General features: G+C 42.4%; 1 protein-coding gene and 1 long non-coding RNA gene across 2 annotated transcripts in view; one reads left to right on the forward strand and one right to left on the reverse strand.

Moving 5' to 3' along the window:
* efnb1 (ephrin-B1) overlaps positions 1-14,697 on the reverse strand; it is a 74,950-nt gene extending 60,253 nt beyond the window's left edge. The window contains exon 1 of the mRNA XM_030145473.1: positions 13,601-14,697. Coding sequence (XP_030001333.1) covers positions 13,601-13,716 — 116 coding nt within the window. The 5' untranslated portion in view covers positions 13,717-14,697. The remainder of the gene's footprint in view (positions 1-13,600) is intronic.
* LOC115427086 (uncharacterized) lies at positions 3,776-18,061 on the forward strand. The gene is made up of 3 exons (XR_003936431.1): positions 3,776-3,786; positions 13,013-13,019; positions 17,955-18,061. It is a non-coding gene; the product is annotated as an uncharacterized LOC115427086 (long non-coding RNA).
* The last annotated feature ends 383 nt before the right edge of the window (positions 18,062-18,444 follow it).

Raw genomic sequence — 18,444 nt, forward strand, 5'->3', positions numbered from 1 at the left:
CCGAGGCAAGGGTCACAACACGAGTGGAAGCTGACACAGCAGACAGGAAACATTACTTTCTGATTTCACTCTTCGGGGAAAACACTCTTGTCACAATCCACAATGCTACTGTTCGACCTCACTTTGAGGTTATTGCAATATAACAGAGAGGCATGTGCGTTTGTGTGCAGTTATGACAAAAGCCTGACAGATACCTATCTGGAGACCTTTTTTACCCCATATTCTTTTTTTAAAACAACATAGTGGAGATTTTTTAAAGCTTTGTTCAGAAGGCCTTGAAGAGGGGAATTCTGGCAAACCTCTCCCCCTCCCTGTCCTTAGCCTTTGACTTTTTCTGTGTAGCAACAATACAGGGGTTTTAGTTCAGTGTCCTGCAGGCGATCTGTTAGGGCACTGATAAGAGAAGCTGATGGATAGGTTTAATCAGCCGAGCCCAGGGATCAAGACCAAAGGACAGATCAATCAAAAGCCCTGTGGTTTATAAAAGAAACAGCCTTTATCAGTGTCGCAGGGGTCTGTCTGTTTTTCATGGTGTGAAGAGAGCAACATTTACACAGGAAACAAAACTTTAATGAATAAAAATGTATTACAAGCTTTGCCAAACTGGCTTTGAATTATATGCTGCAGTCCAGAAAGCACAGTGCAAATAAAAAAAGAGCACATCTGCAATCGCTACTGCGGGACTATGAAACTCATGAGCCAACTCTCAAACAAAGCATAAACCTCAACATCCCTGGTCTCTAACATACTAAACACCTACTGACATAAACTGAAGTAAAAAAAAAACCATCAACAAAGCCCTTCTGAAAAATAAAATGCTAACTGAAACTAAATCCGTCCAGAAATCAAAAAGGAAAGAGAAAGACAAAAAAAGACAACTGAAAACTATCTCCGACAAACAAACAAAAGATCTTTATATAAGACGGCGCAGGCTGCTGTTATAACTAGGACACGGGTTTTTTTTTTTTTTAATACACGGATGCTCTCTGCATCTTAAAAGAAGCTTCTTATCAGAGAATTTGACTGACAAGTCTATTCTCTGCTTACAATCTCAGTTCATGATTGTAAAAGACAGCTACACATGTCCCATCCAATCCAAGACAAATTAGTTGCTCTTTCTTTCCTCCCTTGGATGGGAGATCTTATCCAGGCGGACATGCTTAAGTTGTCAGTGGGTTTCTAAAAGCCATATTGAACAGCATATTGACTGATGCAATCGCAGAGACACACATCATTAGGCTCATTAACAGTGAATGTAAAAGGGGAGGACGGTCTAACTGGTGTAGCGGGAGTCTGCGTCTCCTCTGATAACACTCGCCTTTAACAAGCCGAGCGCAGGCAAGATGCAGGCTGTCGGTATTAAAATGAAATGTGTGTGTGTGATGTGTGCACTAATAAATAGCTTGTTTGACATGATGCTATTCTCATTCACACAGTTTGCTCTGTGATAACCGGGCGGATTGTGGCCTCGTAAAGACACTCCATGTGTTGTTTTAGGAAGCCATTACAAACTGGGCCGTCTCCATTACAAGGGCTATCTGATCATTATTACTGCCATCTGTAACGTACACTCAAACCTTAATCTGCACAAGCCAACCACAGCTGACTCCGGAGCTAGAGCACACAGTGTCACTCTACCTTATGATATATATACTGTATGTGTGAGAGCGCACATCCAAACGTGACACAGCAGCTGTTCCCTCGTCACATTGCGGCTTTCGGGTCAACACGTTTTTAAGTCCGGCCTACTTAAGCGACGCAGACCGGAGCTGGTGTAACACACACAGACTCCAGCAGACTTGTCTTATTGTAAAGGGTCGAACTCCCAATGCCCGTGCAATGCAATCGCAATCTCCTTGCCAGAACCGCTCACTTGCTTCAAAGGCTCATCACAGGACGCACATCTAATGCAGAGAGAAGGCCGGTTAAAGCCTCAGCCAGGCACACCGCTTTGAAGCGACTGCTCCGGCCCTTCCAATAGGAGGCAAATCATTTCCCTTTCCTCCCTCTGCCATTGTACAGAGCCATGCACCAGGCAGCTCTATTTGGTGGCCGCATGTGGGGTACCTTCAAGGATCACGCCACTCTGTTCCAAAGTAGGGCCACTGCAGGAAATGAGACTCTCAAAGATGCACCAGTCCCTCTTGACAATAAATATATTCATGCATTCATGTATATTTCAAACAAGAATTTGACTCAGGCCTCGCATAATGCACATGCAAGGCTCAGACTTTGCGATTCTTGACATGGACGAGGTGCTACAATCATAGGTGTATAAATAAATCAGAAAATGCAGCAAACAAAGCTACTAAAAGCAGCAACAGAGGCTCGGGCCTCACAGGACTCGCTGTGGTTTGTCTGCAAAGAAAAGCTTTCATCTCCGAGGCAGGAGAAAAGACGGGAGGAGTGATGTGTTGGAGGTTGAGGCTGTCATGTTTCACAGTGGGGGGACTTGAGAGACAGATGAGGAGAATAGTGAAAAAGTAGTCAAAGTTTTCAGCACAGGGGGAAAAATGGGTGAGGAGACAGCAAAAGAGCCAAAGAGCAACACATATTAAGATAAGCAAGTTGAAACCACAGTGTGAAAAATAATATCACACAGTCTTAAGAGGGACAACTAGCACAGCTCCTCATTAAACAGAGTGACTGCAGTGTGCGACGTCGTCCTCTCTGCATAGTTCATAAAGCGAGCGGAGGGGCTTAGGATATTGTGTTTGCTTTAGCAGACCTTCACTCCTACTTCCAATATCAGAGAGATGAGAGGCTTCCATGGCCAAAGCACATCATGGGGGAGAATAAACACACATCTAATGGGAAACATGTGTGTGTGAGATGAAACGGCCTCCCTTCATATGAATAGTATGAAATATAGACCTGTGTCCTGCCGCGCTCAATCATGCCCGTAAGAACTCGGCGTGGAGGGGAAACGGCGAGACCCCCGACCGACTCTCTCACTCCACACACACACATACACTCACACACAAGCTGCCAATATGGCCATTCTGGAGCGAATTCATGTGGAGGCCAGAGTCTGACAGTGACATCTCCATTCACTCTTGAATTCTTTTTCTCAACCCAACATGCATGGACACACACACACACACACACACACACGCATACGCACACGCACACAGAGCCAGAGGCCATGGGAGGAGGAGCAGTTCTGGGGCATAAAAAAGCCTTTCTCCCTGCCGTGGGTCTCTGTGGGGTTTAGCATGGCATTATGGGAAGATTAGACTTTAGAGTGCTCTACTATCTGATGTCATTGTTGGTTTTACGTTTGTCTGGATGGCTTGTGGAACTCGGACCTGATGGCAGGCACATTTCTCTCCAAACAAAATGCTCCGGGTTGCAGTTGTGATTGATTGCAGCTTCCTATTGTATCTGTCTGGTATGGCTCTATTGGAAGAAGAATTAGTCAGACAAAAACTCATGGAAAACGCTCCACATCTGACTCCATCAATCAAGTCAGCAATCAAAATAATTCAATTAAGAGACTTAAATCCCGCTGGCTTACGAGTCCCTGGTCCAATAGCCCAGAGACAAACTCAATTTACTGACAATCCATATATGATAGCATTAGCTCCACTTTAAGGCTCAAATCGTTTTCCATTACTTACATCTTCTAAATATCAGGGAAATGCTAAGGCAATAGCGGAGTTATGTTGTTTACTTAAAACAGAGGACAACTCAGAAGGAATAAAAAGAAGGTAAACAAGAGCAACTTCAAATACAAAATGAAATTGCAGTCAGACCGTCCAGACGACAAAAACTAATTTGCAAGTAGTTTGGAGGACGGATTTATTTGCAAAACACAAGAAACTTTAGAAATGTTTTATAGATCTGGTAAATACTTCAGAGATGGTGGATTGTAGAGAGACTGGGAGAGGGAGGTCACTGAATATGTGTGTAATTGTCTTTTTCCCCCCGTTTCCGAGGTGTGAAAGGGAATGCAGGGTTGCACTGGGGTGTCCCAGGGAGAGGCGATTGAAGCGTCAGTCACAGCTGCCACACAGAGCCCCGGCGCGCAGCAAATCCCAGGCCCGGCCCTTGTGGTGGCAAAGGGGGCCGGAGCCGGGCCTTTTGGGGGGGGATGTGGGGGGTGTAGCAGGAGTCCCACAGGCCTTTTCTTCCAACTCCTCTCACCAGCACAAGGGGGACTGGGATCATGCTGGGAGTTTGCTTAGAAAAGGCTGAGCCAAGACTTTGGTAGAATGGGTTAACGGAGGCATGCATACACACACACACACACACACACACACACATGCTTAATGCTTTTCGGGCTGTCTGTCTCGCCCGTAGGCATTGTGGGAAAAAAAGATGAAGTAGTGCTGGAAAAAAAAAACGAAGATAAATCAAAGTTTCAGTTAACATCAGAACATTCGGGGCACGCATTTACAGAGACACGCAGATCCGGAGAACAAGAAAGGGAACTGCTCAAACTAGATTACTGGAGAACTGAGTGGGTCCTGCTCGATGCCTGGGGAGCCTAATAGTGCTAAAGTCCTGAGGATTATACACTGTGCCATTTCCATGCTCCCCTAATAGTCTCCATGTCCTGCCTCTGTATGCCATAGATGGATTATGATGCTTTATAATTAACATGGCGGAGTGGGGGTGTGGGCCGAGGAGGGGTGGGGTGGGGGTGGTGGGGTAGTTACAGCCCGCCCATCTGCCACGCTGACACACTTACAGGGGTATCCCTTGGGAAAAGGGGGCTGCTACCAGACTCTTGCATTACTTTATCATTCTATCATTCTATTATCCTACCACTCCATTCAATTACACTGTCACTCCATTAGTGTACTCATAACAGGGAACAAAGAGCTCCATGATGATCATTAATGATATGTCCAGAGCTGGTTGCCTATGGTCATGCTTCATCCGCTCTCGACTTGTAAAATATTATTCATCGCAAAGTAAAATTCACTTTGGTTCCACTCCAGGGAGGACAGGTACATGCAAAATATATGTTTAAAGGTGCAACAACCGCGGATGTGCATGAATAGTCGATTTGCTGAGTAGTGTTTTTTAAAATCAGCTATTTTTTTTTTTTATTTGGGGTGGGAGTGGGAGGAGATTCATGTATAACTTGGAAAAGATGCTGAACTACTGTTTATGACACAGTTTTTGCCCAAGTGTTGAATACGTTAAGTCTGAAAAAGTGATTAAAGAGCATACTTGTGGTTCACCCACTCCGTAGTTGATCAGTATTTTAGTTATTATTATTATTACTATTATTTAGATTTGGGTAGCAATGATGTCATAATGAATCACCTTAAATCAGCTCAATTATTTAACTTCAGAGAGTAATTAAAATGCTCATACCCAGTTGTCAACTACTGAATTAATAGCTGACTATTTAGTGAATCAATTCATCAGTTTGACTTTTTTTTTTTTCCAAAAGCAACAAGTCAAGCTTCTGTAATTTATTTTCAGGGCTTGTTCTTAATACTTAATACCTTTTGTTGTGGAATAAAGCTGACAAAAGAGAATGTCATATTAGGATTTGGCGATCATTCACCATCTTCTGACAATAAGTAATTAAGACAGAACACAGTCGGTAGATCATCTGCTTGTCAAGCAAGGCAAATAACATTTAGTTACAGCTCTAACGGTATTATATAGTCACTTTTCTTAAGTTCTTTTAAAGTGCTCTTATGCTTCTAACTGCTTCTCCTCATCCTCCAATTGCTCAGATAAAGAAAACACTTCACACATGGACTAGTGCATCTGCTGTAACGGGTAAAATGTCAAATCTCTGCTAAAAACATTGTGTGGGAGACTGTAAAAGTGATGAGCTTTTCCTGTTTTTAGTGCCATAAAACATAGAAGAAAAGCAAAACTTCAACACACATCTCGACATGAAGACTAAAATCTTAACTCGAGGTCAAGCCACATATAATCCACCATTAACTAGTTGCTCATTAACAGACATATTAGGAGAATATTGGCTCTCTTAATGAAGCCTTGTAAATACCTTATTCTGCAGGACCATGTTCTACAGCTGCTAGATCATTAAATTACAGATTTCCCTCATGAACCTCCAAATTACTGCCTATTGATAGTAAGTAAATTAGTAAGAAAACATAGTGAGGAAATTGTGCAGAATTAATCTCTATGTGCTTTGTTCAGTGTGGACTTTACAAGGTGGAAGAATGACACTAATCCTCATTATCCTTTAATGGAACTGAAACATATAAAACTCAAATAATCAGTCCTATATAAGAAAAGTATAAGTGTGAATAGTGTCTGAGTAACTTCAAATCAATACTAAGTCAACTTTCCAAACTTGTCATCAATAACTCACTATGGCTATAATGATTAGGTTTGTGACTCATTCACTACAGTTTCCTTACCCAACATCAACAAACAATAATTATGAGGTTCTTGAGGGAAAATGTTTATGCAGACTAATGCTTTCACAAGTCCTTTATAATGGCTAATAGAGCTACTAATACGAAGGTTAATAAATAACTAGTTAATGGTTAATATGTCTGGTTCAATATAAAGAGTTACTGAAATTACGAGCAACTAAAGTAGACAGTGAGTTAATGTTTTCTTCTTCTTTTATATGTGTAATTTATAACTTTGCCTTACTTTTAAAACTTGAATCACAGCTTTTACAGCATCTCCACCTCAATGGTTTTACCAACCCTGACATTTTATTTGTTACAACATACACTCTATCCTCCTGTTTCTCCCGCATTTGCCAGTATTTTTTGGGATCTATCATCGTCTTCTACAAAGTCCTGATACATGAGACTCCAAGCTCCCCACAAAAGTCTTTGGAGTGCCACAAACTAGGGGGAAAACAGATCCCTCGCCGCCTGTACGCCGGTGACAACTCATGACGTCTTAGAGAACTTGTAGTGCAGCTGGCGGTACAGGCTGCCTGCCCACTGTTTGGGGACTGGCATCTGATGAGCTGTAGCCTCGGCAAACACAGAGGGGTTCTCTGAGAAAGAGTTAAGTCTATGAGGTCAGTCCGGAGGAGGAGGTTACGAGTTCCCGAGCTGGAGCCGCAGGGGTAATGGTTTTAGAGATGGCTGTCACACAGATCCGTTCCACTGTCCAACACCACCGCTGATCTCCACCAATCCAAGTCCGCTTGCTTTTCAATCGCTCAACTTCTCTCTCCCTGTCCCTCTTTCTTCTTTTCTCCCTCTCTTTCCCCCTCGCACTGACACATGGAAGTAATCTGGGAGCTCTACGCTGGACTGAAAGGATGTGCGGTTGAGCCCAGGGCTGCGTTTCAACGCTCTACATTAGCTTCCTTTCCTCTCCCGTTTAATCCCCTTATTTTCAATTGCCTGTATGCAAAAAGAACTAAAATGGCAAACAAAAGGCAGACTTTGCCCATTCAACTTTTTCAACACTTCCTGTAACTCTGCATCCTTACATTTTCACTCCATCCAGCCACGGCGCAAAGCGAGGCGGCGAGTAGGGATCTCAGTGGACGCTTTCCAGCATCGCGCCTGTGCCTCTACTTGGCAGAGCTGAGGCTGATGGGAACTTCCTGGTCGCTGCCAGCCAGGCCTCTCTCTAATGAAGCCGGGTCGCTAACAGCCTGTAAGGCAGCCACTGTTCAGCCACTCCACACTCTTCCACCGCTCGGCCCTCGACACTTTCACAGGGGCACACTGGCACGCTCCTAACACTTCCTTAATGCTCCTCTGTGGCTGGACAAAGAACAATGGCTCACCGACATGGACTCTCAAGCACTTATTCACTTCCATAAGCTTTTCCTTGTCTCCTTTATACATGTCTTAGTGTTCTTTAATTATAGCAAGAAGACCTAAATCGATTAAAAATAAACACTTAATTTAATTCATTTCATAAAATACGCGGACTCCCAGTGACTCATCTGGACCACATAGTGTGAGCGCTTTCCACTTTTACGGCCAAGTTAAGTCTTAAATTACTGTGAAGAAACTTTCAACAATCTTCACATAGTTTTCAGTGAATCACAAGAGACAGGATTATATTAAATGCCCTGATTAAGTCCGATATGATAGTCCAACACTGAGGCAGACCTTCAGCTCATTTCAATACTGCTGTGAACGACAGAGACTTTTTTTTTTTGTTTTTTGTTAAATAATTCATTGGATATTTCGTCCAGTGTTTTCCAAACTTTTTTTTTTTCCAGGGACCCACTTTTTAAGAGAGGAAAAACCACTGTGACCCAATTTCAGAACAAAAACACATGAGAAAATGTTTGCATGATATTAAAATGAGCAGAAAAAAAACATTTGCAGAGACATAAATTTGCTAAATCACCACTTTGTTTTATATGCTACACATTAGTGGAAATAAACGCTTGTTAAATAAACAAATAAAGTGCATTTAGCCAAAGTTTATCAGCTCTGATGCTTTTCTTTTCTACTTCTTGTTGAAGGTTCATGGAAGTACAGATCTATTAGTCAACCCAGTCTTTGGGAATTGATGTTCTAGTTGATAAATTCCATAAAAGTGAGTAACACTGCCAGTTTCTGCATGCCCTAAGTAGCACCTTTAAATAATTACTGTAAAAACACAAAGGTGCTTGATTAAAAATATTATGAAACACAGAAAACCCTGAGGAAATTCATCACATGTTCCCATTTAAATATCTCTGCTTGTATTTACAGGATCATCCCTGCAAAATATTAAAGTATTTTCAATGGGAATAAACAACTTTTCAGAAGTTTTAATAGGATAACTAATAGCATAACAGACGTCTCTTCACATTTACTCCCTCCTCTTCCTTATTAGTACATTTGTTGTCAATAAATTTTCTGTTTAATCATTCCAGTCTGTGTGTGTTCTACTAAATAACTTGTTGAATGTTGTGAATGAGTCCAATACACCCTGAATGTACTTCTGGATCAGAGCGAGAAGTATTGGAAAAGTCACGCAGAGCTTCACATTTAAAAAAAAAAAAAAAAAAGTAAAAAATGAGTTGCAAATGCTAGCCGTCCAAATTTGGGGAATGAGGCCTGGTTTCATGTGCACCACTGCTTACATATAAAGAAATGAATGCATCAATAGCACACAAAAGTAGAATGATCAGTTTTCAGTGATGTGGCAGCCAAACCACTAGTGGATAAAGTGAGTCCATCTGGAACCAAACTATGATGGAAAAACAGCATTTTTTTCCCCCCGAAATATCCTAAAGCGCCACAACAACCCCTTCTGAGCCCAGGTGCCTCACGGAGATAACCAAATGAAGAGTCTGACGCTTACACACCACTGAAACAACAGACACATCAACACACACACACACATAAAAAGCAAAGGCAGCTGTCCTCATAGAGACACACAGGGAGCCTTTACAGCACCGAGGACCAGTTGCTTTCCTGAACTATTTCTTATTGGTCGGGGCCCTCGCTCTTTCTCTCTCAGCTCAGGCTCAGGCTCTAAGTCCTCTCTGTGTGTAATGAGATCTCTATCAGAGGGAAACACGATCACAGTCTAATGGGGGGGGAGAAAGCCGGGACTGAGAGGCAAGAAGAGAGAAGGTGTGTATCGTTCGGACTAAAGGACCGAGCAGCAGGAAAGAAACAAAAACAGGCCTCTGACCCTCTCAGCAGCGAGCCGCACTGAGAGGGGACGGCGTAAACTGGACTCCTGTTCCCTTACCATGGCTCTAAAATCCTGTTTCTGGTCTAGTCTTCCTTCTAGACTCATCCGGTTCTTGTTCAACAGGTTGCGGCAGTTACAGTTTTTGCAGTTGAGGTTTGTTTTTCTTAACTTGTAACCTCCCACTAGTGACTGAAAAACCCTCTTTGCATTTAAACAACAGAGCAGTGGGGCTTTTTCTTTTCTCTTTTTTTTTTTTTCTTGAACACCACCCATGAGGAGTCAAAGATTTCTCAGTAATCAACAACAAACCCCACAAACCTTCCTTTGATAGCATATGTTTCTAAAAACAAAGATAAAGCAAAGTTTGTTTTTTCCTAATTAGCTTATGTTTTTCATTTCGCTTATCGGAAAAAAAATAATGATGAAAACTTGACCTAACATTCGAACTGCATATTATACAGTTGAACTACATTACACTTCTTTTAATACATATATAACAACTTGCCACTTCATTACTTCCAAGTATTATTTTAAAAAGGCATGTGGATGATTTTTTAATAATATATCCTAAGGATCAAAGTAATAATCAAATTGAGATTAATCATCAAACTCGCTGAACCTTTAAACCACATAAGCCATGCTATAAACCAAACCACTCGACTGTTAAACTGTGAGCCAAGCGGTCGGGGTCAGTGGATAGCAAAATAAGATGAGTAAGAAAAGACCGAGAGCAAAACACAGAGGCCTTAGCTGACTTTTATTAACACAAACAGATCTGTTGTGTTATTCTGTGTTCTTTTGCGGTTTTAAAAACCTTCGTAGAGGCCAAACAATAAAAAAAAAAAATTGGTTGAGGAAGAAAAAAAAACCCAAGACTATGGAGTTCAGAATCAGTGCATGAGTCTCCAAAGTGGCCGGCCTGTGGCTGTTCTCTCACTGTTCGGTTTTGGAGGTGTGCAAGTGTGTTTTCCGGCTCTCTCCCATCATCTTGTTTGTCTCCTGAGCTGCCGCAAACAGACTGTGCTAGCTACAGGTCATGAGGTAAATATTAGCTAAGGAGGGTTAGAGGACGTGTAGGAACCACTCATGGCAACCTTGTCAGATTATCATTAAATTGGCATCACAGCAGAATTCCTGAGGATAGTGGGATGTATGTGTGTGTGTGTGTGTGTGTGTGTGTGTGTGTGTGTGTGTGTGTGTGTGTGTGTGTGTGCGTGTGTATGTATGTAATATGTATCTACCTTGCAGTGCTAGGCACAGCCAAACTGATGGGACGTGATCAGTCATAACAAAGTGACATTTTCTGGCGTAATCCCACTCAGCTAAATGAAAACTAATCCGATTTGCTCTGATCAAATGTTAGACGCTTCTTTACCGGACGGCGGATGTTGACACATTCAGTATCTGCAGCCTTCTTCTTCTTCTTCTTCTATTTTTCTTCTGCATGGCTGCTCCTCTACCAAAAAAAACCCCCTGCTTCTCCTTCATCATTTCACCCATCCTGCCTCAAATTAAATGTCAAAAAAGGTCTACAGGATACATCCTGCAGCAAAACGCAAAAGCTAAAAAAAAAAAAAAAAAAAAGTAAAACTCAAGGATGTTTCTCCTGTTTTTGCACTACGGCTGTGATGTATGTTGCCTGTTCAAGCACGCTGGGAGGAAATCAATTAAGCAAACTCGGGTTATTGATAATGGAGGAGCTGGAGTGATAGCATCCTCACATGGAAATCTATAAAAAAGCAGGAGAGTTTCGGTGGGAGTTGCGACGCATAAACACAGATGGAGAACCATGTACATATACACATGAAGACAAAACACACACAAGGCACCATAGTGGCCCAAACCTGCTGCTTTTCTATACTTTGTCTCATAACTCATGGCCTGTAGGGAGGCGCTGGTATTGTTATATTTTGTGTGTATGTGGTACAGTGTGCAAGCAAAGGGCCAGATTAATTTATTAGCTGAGGCAGCAGTGCTCCCCAAAGTGGGAACAGGAAGTAAGACATCGTAAATCTAGATAAGTCACCAGATAGTGTACTGTACATTTCTATAGGCCTCTCTCTTTGCACACTCTCTCTGTTATCACTATGAAATAATATAGGCCAAGACACGGAGATGGGAGATTTAGAAACAGTGAAGACAGATGCTGATTGCTGTACAAGTAGTGCTTCTTTATTGCCTATCAGACACACTGCTGACTGATACATTTCACAGAAAAAACAGGTTTTTCTTTTGTTATTGCGAAGCCTGCACACAGCAAGATAATTGTCTATTGTTTTCTTAGCGCAGAGCAGTGGGATAATTAGGTTGAGCAAACACTTTGCAGAGTGCATTATTGTTCCACTGTGAACTTTATGAAATATTCGGCCGGAATACAGTCTATGTGTGTGTGTGTGTGTGTGTGTGTGTGTGTGTGTGTGTGTGTGTGTGTGCGTGTGTTGTGGGTTTACTAGGAGAAAAGTGGAGAAACAGATGGAGAAATGATCTTCCAATCTCTAAACCAGCGTGGTAACCTTCTAAGACATTCTCTCCAGGTGACATCATTAATCAATAAACGTACCCCCCAACTTTTTTTCTTCCTTCTTCTTCTTCTTCATTTGTCTGACACATACTGTGGGTTTTTTTTGTGTGTGCACATGTGAAGTACTTGTCTGTGCAAATGTGTTATATCTCTGTCTGATGACGCTCATTGTTCCACTACTTCTGCAGCCATAGTCAAATAAAAGCTGATGGGCCGTAGTCTCGCCATTAGGATCAGGCCACACACACACATACATACATATATATACACACACACTCCAGTGAGCATGGCAGCAATATTCATACTCACTGACTGCACAACGAGCTCCTATGACATCTGACATTTGGGGGATAAATCATGGATTCACTTGAATGAATAAGTTCTAGTTATAAGCTGGTCGAACTACTCTCCATTTCCCCCTCGGTGCTCGGAGCTCAAATGAAGGTCAGCTCCACCAGCTCCAGCCACATACAGAAAGACAGGGTTTTTTTTCTCCTCCTTTTCTTCTTCTTCTTCTTCTTTCTTTTAGTTTATTTTTCCCTTATGTATGCTTTCCAACTTAATGCAAATGTGGGAGTCAAGTCTAAGTGGGTGATAATTGTTACCAGAGCGTATTTTATTATCAGCAGTCTGGGCTCACTCTGCTTGTTTTGATGGGAATAATATGAATTTTCCTAAACGCCTGGCTTCAGTTGCTTTGCTTCTTAGAAACTCGCCTTCTGTTGATGGTGAGAAATTACACTGGATCCAAGCCAGGACAATTATGAACCCAAAACAAAAAAAAAAAAAGAAATTCCTTTGGAGCAATTAATACTGTGATATCTTTAAAAAAAAACACAGTTTGTTTTTTTTGTTTTTTGTTTTTTTTTTGTGGCTGAGTTTGGCTGGATTCATAGTTGGGAAAAGTTCAGTGCGGGCCCTTTCTAGAAGCCAGGTACTAGTGTATGTTCAGGACTCCTGGGACTGTAGAGAAATATCCTCGATCCACTTAACTGGGCTACTACTTGACACAGTTGGCATGCTTTACCTGACTTTCTTTTTCTCTTCTGCTAATTACATCAATTACAAGAAATAGCAGGGAGGTAATAGACAGCCTCCCTCAGCTGTTAAATAAATGACTAAGACTGAAAGGTGTGTCCAAGCAGACTTTGTCCTGGAAATAAAATAGCTGCAACTACACTAATACTGTCATAAATTGACGTAATTAACTATGTATTATTGTGACTTAAGTGAAGCCTGGTGTGTGTTGTATGAGTCTGTACCTACTGTGTTTCTTTGGTGTTGGGGAAATTCCCCACTGAGAAATAAATCAACACCAAACGCTGCGGCGCAGGAATGACAATTAAAACTACATAAATTATTTTCTTTTTTTGGAGTAATTACAGCATTTAACAGAACATTTAACCCAGCTTGCACACAATGGCAACTTTTCCAGTAATGTTGGTGTTGGTAACTCCATTACGCACACACCCAACGAGTTTTGGCATGCTTGTACAAATGAAATACGAGACTTACTTGGGATTCTGCGAGCTCCAAATTATAGTCTCCAGCGATTTTGCTGAAGGTAACGCCGACCTACACATTAAAATAAAAATCCAGAGGTAATACTTCCAACAGCCGAGTCCCGCCATTCTGAGAAAAATGTACAGACAGTGGAGCCGAGAACTCAGAGCGTCGGACACACGGTGCGCCTTTGGCTGCCTTTATCTGAGGTTCGCCCGGTGGGAAGGTGAGCTTCGATCAGTCGGGAGCATGTGAGGTCGATATCAGATACATGTCCCTCTGTCCGACTTCTGAAAAAATCTGCTCCAGACCCCGTGTCCTTGGCTGAACTGTCCTACAGGACGTGCGAAGACGCAGAAACAGAAGACCGATCAGCAGTGGTATAGTAGTATAGTGGTGGTAGTGGTAGTAGCCCCCCCGGCAGAGCAGCACCCCGAGTGTCCTGGTTGACCTGTGGCTGAGACACAAACACACCGGCCTTTTTCTCGACCTTCACTGGATGTGTTAAAAAAAAAAAAAAAAAAAAAAAAAATCTCAATCTGATCAGACTGCGTATCGGAGATGCGTCTGGCGGGTGCGATGCGCTGCGTCTTTGTCAGATCTGCCTTGACGGTGTGTGCGTCTGTACCTGTCGCTGTATATAGCCTACAGATGACCACATTCATCCATCAGTCACAACTCCGCAGCACGCCGGGAATCCCGAGGTCCACTTCATTCCAGTGTTATCTTTCACTCCTCCTCCTCCCTCTGCTATTCTTCTGCGGATTTGAGTTTCTATTGTAAATATTCCTCGGGGCTCTGTTTGTGCGCTTTTGTGCGTGCGTGTTGCGCTCCGGCAGCGTAGGCTCTTTAGTCCAACTCGGGCATGCTGTGTGTGGCCAGCGACTTATAATACGTCCCCACGTCTCGTTTTGCAGCTGTTTTTTTTTATTTTTTTTTTGTGCTCGGATGCCGTGCGCAAAAAAGTGCCGTGACCAGATCAGACCCGCTCCGCAGTCCGCTCGCTGCGTCTGTATCCACTCGCCAATCTTTCCATGCCGGTGTATTTTTTTTTTTTTTTTTTTTTTAAACCATGTAAAAACTCTCAGCGCTCCGGTGCGACTCGCAGCTCAAGCTCAACTGTAACCCGAGCTGAGAGGAGCGCAGGGGGAACAGCCCACAGTGAGAGCCGTGGCCAATCACAGCGCTCTGTCCGAACTTGGAAGCAGGAAGCGAGGAAGGCATTTATGGGGACGTGGAGGAGGAGGAGGGGGGGTGCTAGAGAGAGAGAGAGAGAGAGAGAGAGAGAGGGAGGGAGAGGGGGGGTCTGTTATTGGGTTGACCCCACATCTCCACCCCCACCACCTCGGCCGAGCCATCGACCCAAATTGAAATGGACTTTGGAGTTATTCGTCATACTGAAAGCTTTGGTGAGGAAAACGAGCGTGATAGGCTCCTGGAGTGTGCGTAAAAGTGCTTACAGGAGCAAAAGTCCGGACCCTTTAAAATCCAGGAACCGTGCTGTCCCCTTTCAGATTCACAACCAAACACTCGCGTTCCCTCACATTCCTATAATACAACAGTCTAATAACACGCCTATAGGGAATTGTATTGTAATTACGCATGGTATTTTCTCTGTTTTTTCATACATTCAATCTGGTTCCACTTGTGTGACACTTGTAGAAATTTATATCTGTTTTGACTCTTTAGAATTTACTGTGTAGGATGACAGTATCAGTTATTTTTGTCCTTTCTTCTCTTTGAAGGGAATGATGATTAATGGTCTCTTTGGATCTCTTTCTAGTTGTCCCCTTCTGGGATAATGAACTGCATGAGAACTTAGTCTCCAGTGTCAATGGACAATAGACGGTCGGTAGCCTATAGTCATTGAGCTATTCATTCATTGAGGAAGAAATGCTTGACACATAATTGATCATGTCCATGTCCGTGCCTCTTTTGTGTGTATGTATGCATGTGTGTGTGTGTGTGTGTGTGTGTGTGTGTGTGCGTGTGTGTGTGTGTGTGAAAGAGACACAGAGGTAGAGGGAGCTGCTCTTAATTTCGTTTCATTTGCTCGATCAATGCCGCCCCCTAATGGTTGTGATGAAATCGATGCACAGAATACAGCACTGGAACTTAGTATAATTGGAAGTGACGGATAAGAGACATTTAAAGACATATCCTTTAGTTCCAGAAATTATTTTTACTACACCCAGCACTAAGTCGACAGCACCGTAGATCAGTTTGCAACAATAAGCTGACAGTTCAACATCACGCCCAAATGATTATGCGCTTTGATAATCTGGGTGTATTTTTATTTGTGGGTGTGTGTATGTGCGTGGGAGTTTGTAATAATAACAGGGGCCACAGAGTGCCATAGCTGCATCCTCAGGAGCCCGGCTACAGCTGATCTCAGCATCGCCATGGCAACAACAAACACAGGCCAGTTGCCACAGAGCTGGCATGTCTGGTCTGATGGCCACGGGATGTCTGGGATACCTGATACCCCGGGGGCCAATGGAGTGGTCAAGGACAGATACCTGATCTGCTGTTAGCCAATGAGAAGCCTCCCGCGTCCAGCTTTGATGGCTGCCACAGCTGCAGCCGAGGCCAACTGACCAATAAGAATACGGCTCAATATCATAGCAGGAGCGGACTTGCTGTTGTTGTAACAGTAGAGTTATGTAGTCGAGCTGTAGCTTGCTATCACGTTTTATTAGCTGAGTACTGCCTTGAGAAGTAATCACAACTAATGTTTTACAGCAGTGTATAAAGTACAGTATGTGGCACAATAACAGATCATCATATTTAGTCCAAGAGGATTAGGGCATCTACATGTATCAGATAATGGCCTGTCCACATCGCGGTGCATAAACACAAAAAGATTTATCCAACATGACATTTAACGTCGCACATGTACAGAAAACAAGGGGACCTATTGTAGCTCTTTTATTCTGTCACATACCCTGAAAGGCAATTTGATTTTCTTCCCCCTATCAGACACCCACCTATGAAACAGTGGCATTTTCAAGGAATGAGGTCATCATGTTAATGTGTACATGGGCTCATGATTGGTGTAGCTATAAATAGCCTGGATGTACTTTGATACCGTAGAATGCTGTTACAGACACTAGCAAAGTGACTAAGGCTTGTCTTATCCTTGAAAGTGATACTTTAAGTTATAAAACAGCAGAACTGGTGAAAAAAAAAAAACACTGTGAAATTTCCCATGGCCCAAGATGACATCTCTAAATTGCTTGTTTTGTTCAGCCGGCTGTTCAAAACCTTAATCTGCAATTACATCAAACCAACGGCAGTGTAGCACCACAGTCACACATTTGGGGCGCTGGAATCAAAGGCTGTAATTTGGCAATGGGGGTTAGAACTTAACCTGTTATCAAAATTGTCCATGATTAGTGATAGAAGAAGTATCAGATCCTCTTTTTTTTTTTTAAGTAAAAGTACAAACAGCAGACTATAAAAAATACTCCACAGTTACCGTGAGAAGTGACCTAGTACTAAAATGCTATTCATGTGTAAGTGTGAATGTTAGTAGAAAAATGTATTAGTAAAAATGGCTTTTGTGAAGTAAAATGATTCCTCTAAGTCAGGGATGTCAAAAATGCGTTTTCATTTTAGTTCTGGGGCCACATTCATCCAATCTGACCTCAAGTGGGCCGGACCAGCAAAATAAAAGTACAATAACTTCAAAATAATGACAACTCAAAATTTTTCTTTTGTTTTTGTGCAAAGAAGTATTACATTTTCAAACAAGAAAAGCACTCGTAGAGCGCAGTCCTCCGCCAAGACAGATCTGCCCCCCCGATCACCACCAAAATTTTATTATTTCTTCCTTGTGCCAGTATCTGCATTTCCTGAAAATTTCCTGAAAATCCGTCCATAACTTTTTGAGTTATCTTTCTAACAAACAAACAAACACACACGCAAACACACAAAGCAAAGTGATCACAATACCTCCTGGCAGAGGTAATTATCCTTAAACAAAAACGTGAATAACATGAACTTCCTTGAACAACCTGACATTTCTTTTAAAAGCTTATAAATCACCGTGGGTCTACAAATACACAAACATTTAGTTACAGGCATCTGGAACGAAAAAAATATAGGATTTAGTTTTGTAATCAATACAACCTAATTGTGTCTTTTGTGTAATCTTTGTAAATTCATTCTGTGGACCAGATTGAACCCTTTGGAGGGCCAGTTTTGGCCCATGGGCCGTATGTTGACACCTATTCTCTGAGGGCTGGGTCTACTAAGATCCCAGTTTGCGTGTACTAATGTGTGTGTGAAATCTAGAAGTTTGCGTGTGGGGCTGTACTGTGGTTTGCGGGTGATATACTAAGAGGGATTGCACAAATGACAACAGGTGCAAACATGTTGGAGACACGCCTATCTAAATGAGGGTTTTGTGTGTTTTTTGTTGGTTTGCAGCATGGTGAGTTTGGAGAGACGAAAGCGCAAAGCTAAATTAGAGGTGTTGGTAGATGAAGCAAATAAACACTTAAATGAGCTTCAGCAAAGAAGCCTTGTTTGGTCTCATTCAAGGAGTCCAGAGCATGTGGAAACCTAATAAACCTGGCCATGTGGTGCGACATGGCATTTAGGACTTCAGACAGCACATCTAAAAACGGAGAGATCCAAGCTGTAATAGCTACTGTACACTGGAATGACCCAGATGCAAAAACATGTAAACTTCCCAGGAGCTTTGTCATTGCAGGTATTGTGTGACTCCTTCTCATGGCTCCAAATCTGCTCTGACTTCCTCCAACAGCTCCAAAATGACAAAGCTGGATAGGCGACATGTTTTAATAAGTGTTTCCTTATTCATTCCAAAAATGTTCACATCAGGGTGAAAA

Source organism: Sphaeramia orbicularis, chromosome 10 (genome assembly GCF_902148855.1).
Source record: "Sphaeramia orbicularis chromosome 10, fSphaOr1.1, whole genome shotgun sequence".
Classification (NCBI taxonomy): domain Eukaryota; kingdom Metazoa; phylum Chordata; class Actinopteri; order Kurtiformes; family Apogonidae; genus Sphaeramia; species Sphaeramia orbicularis.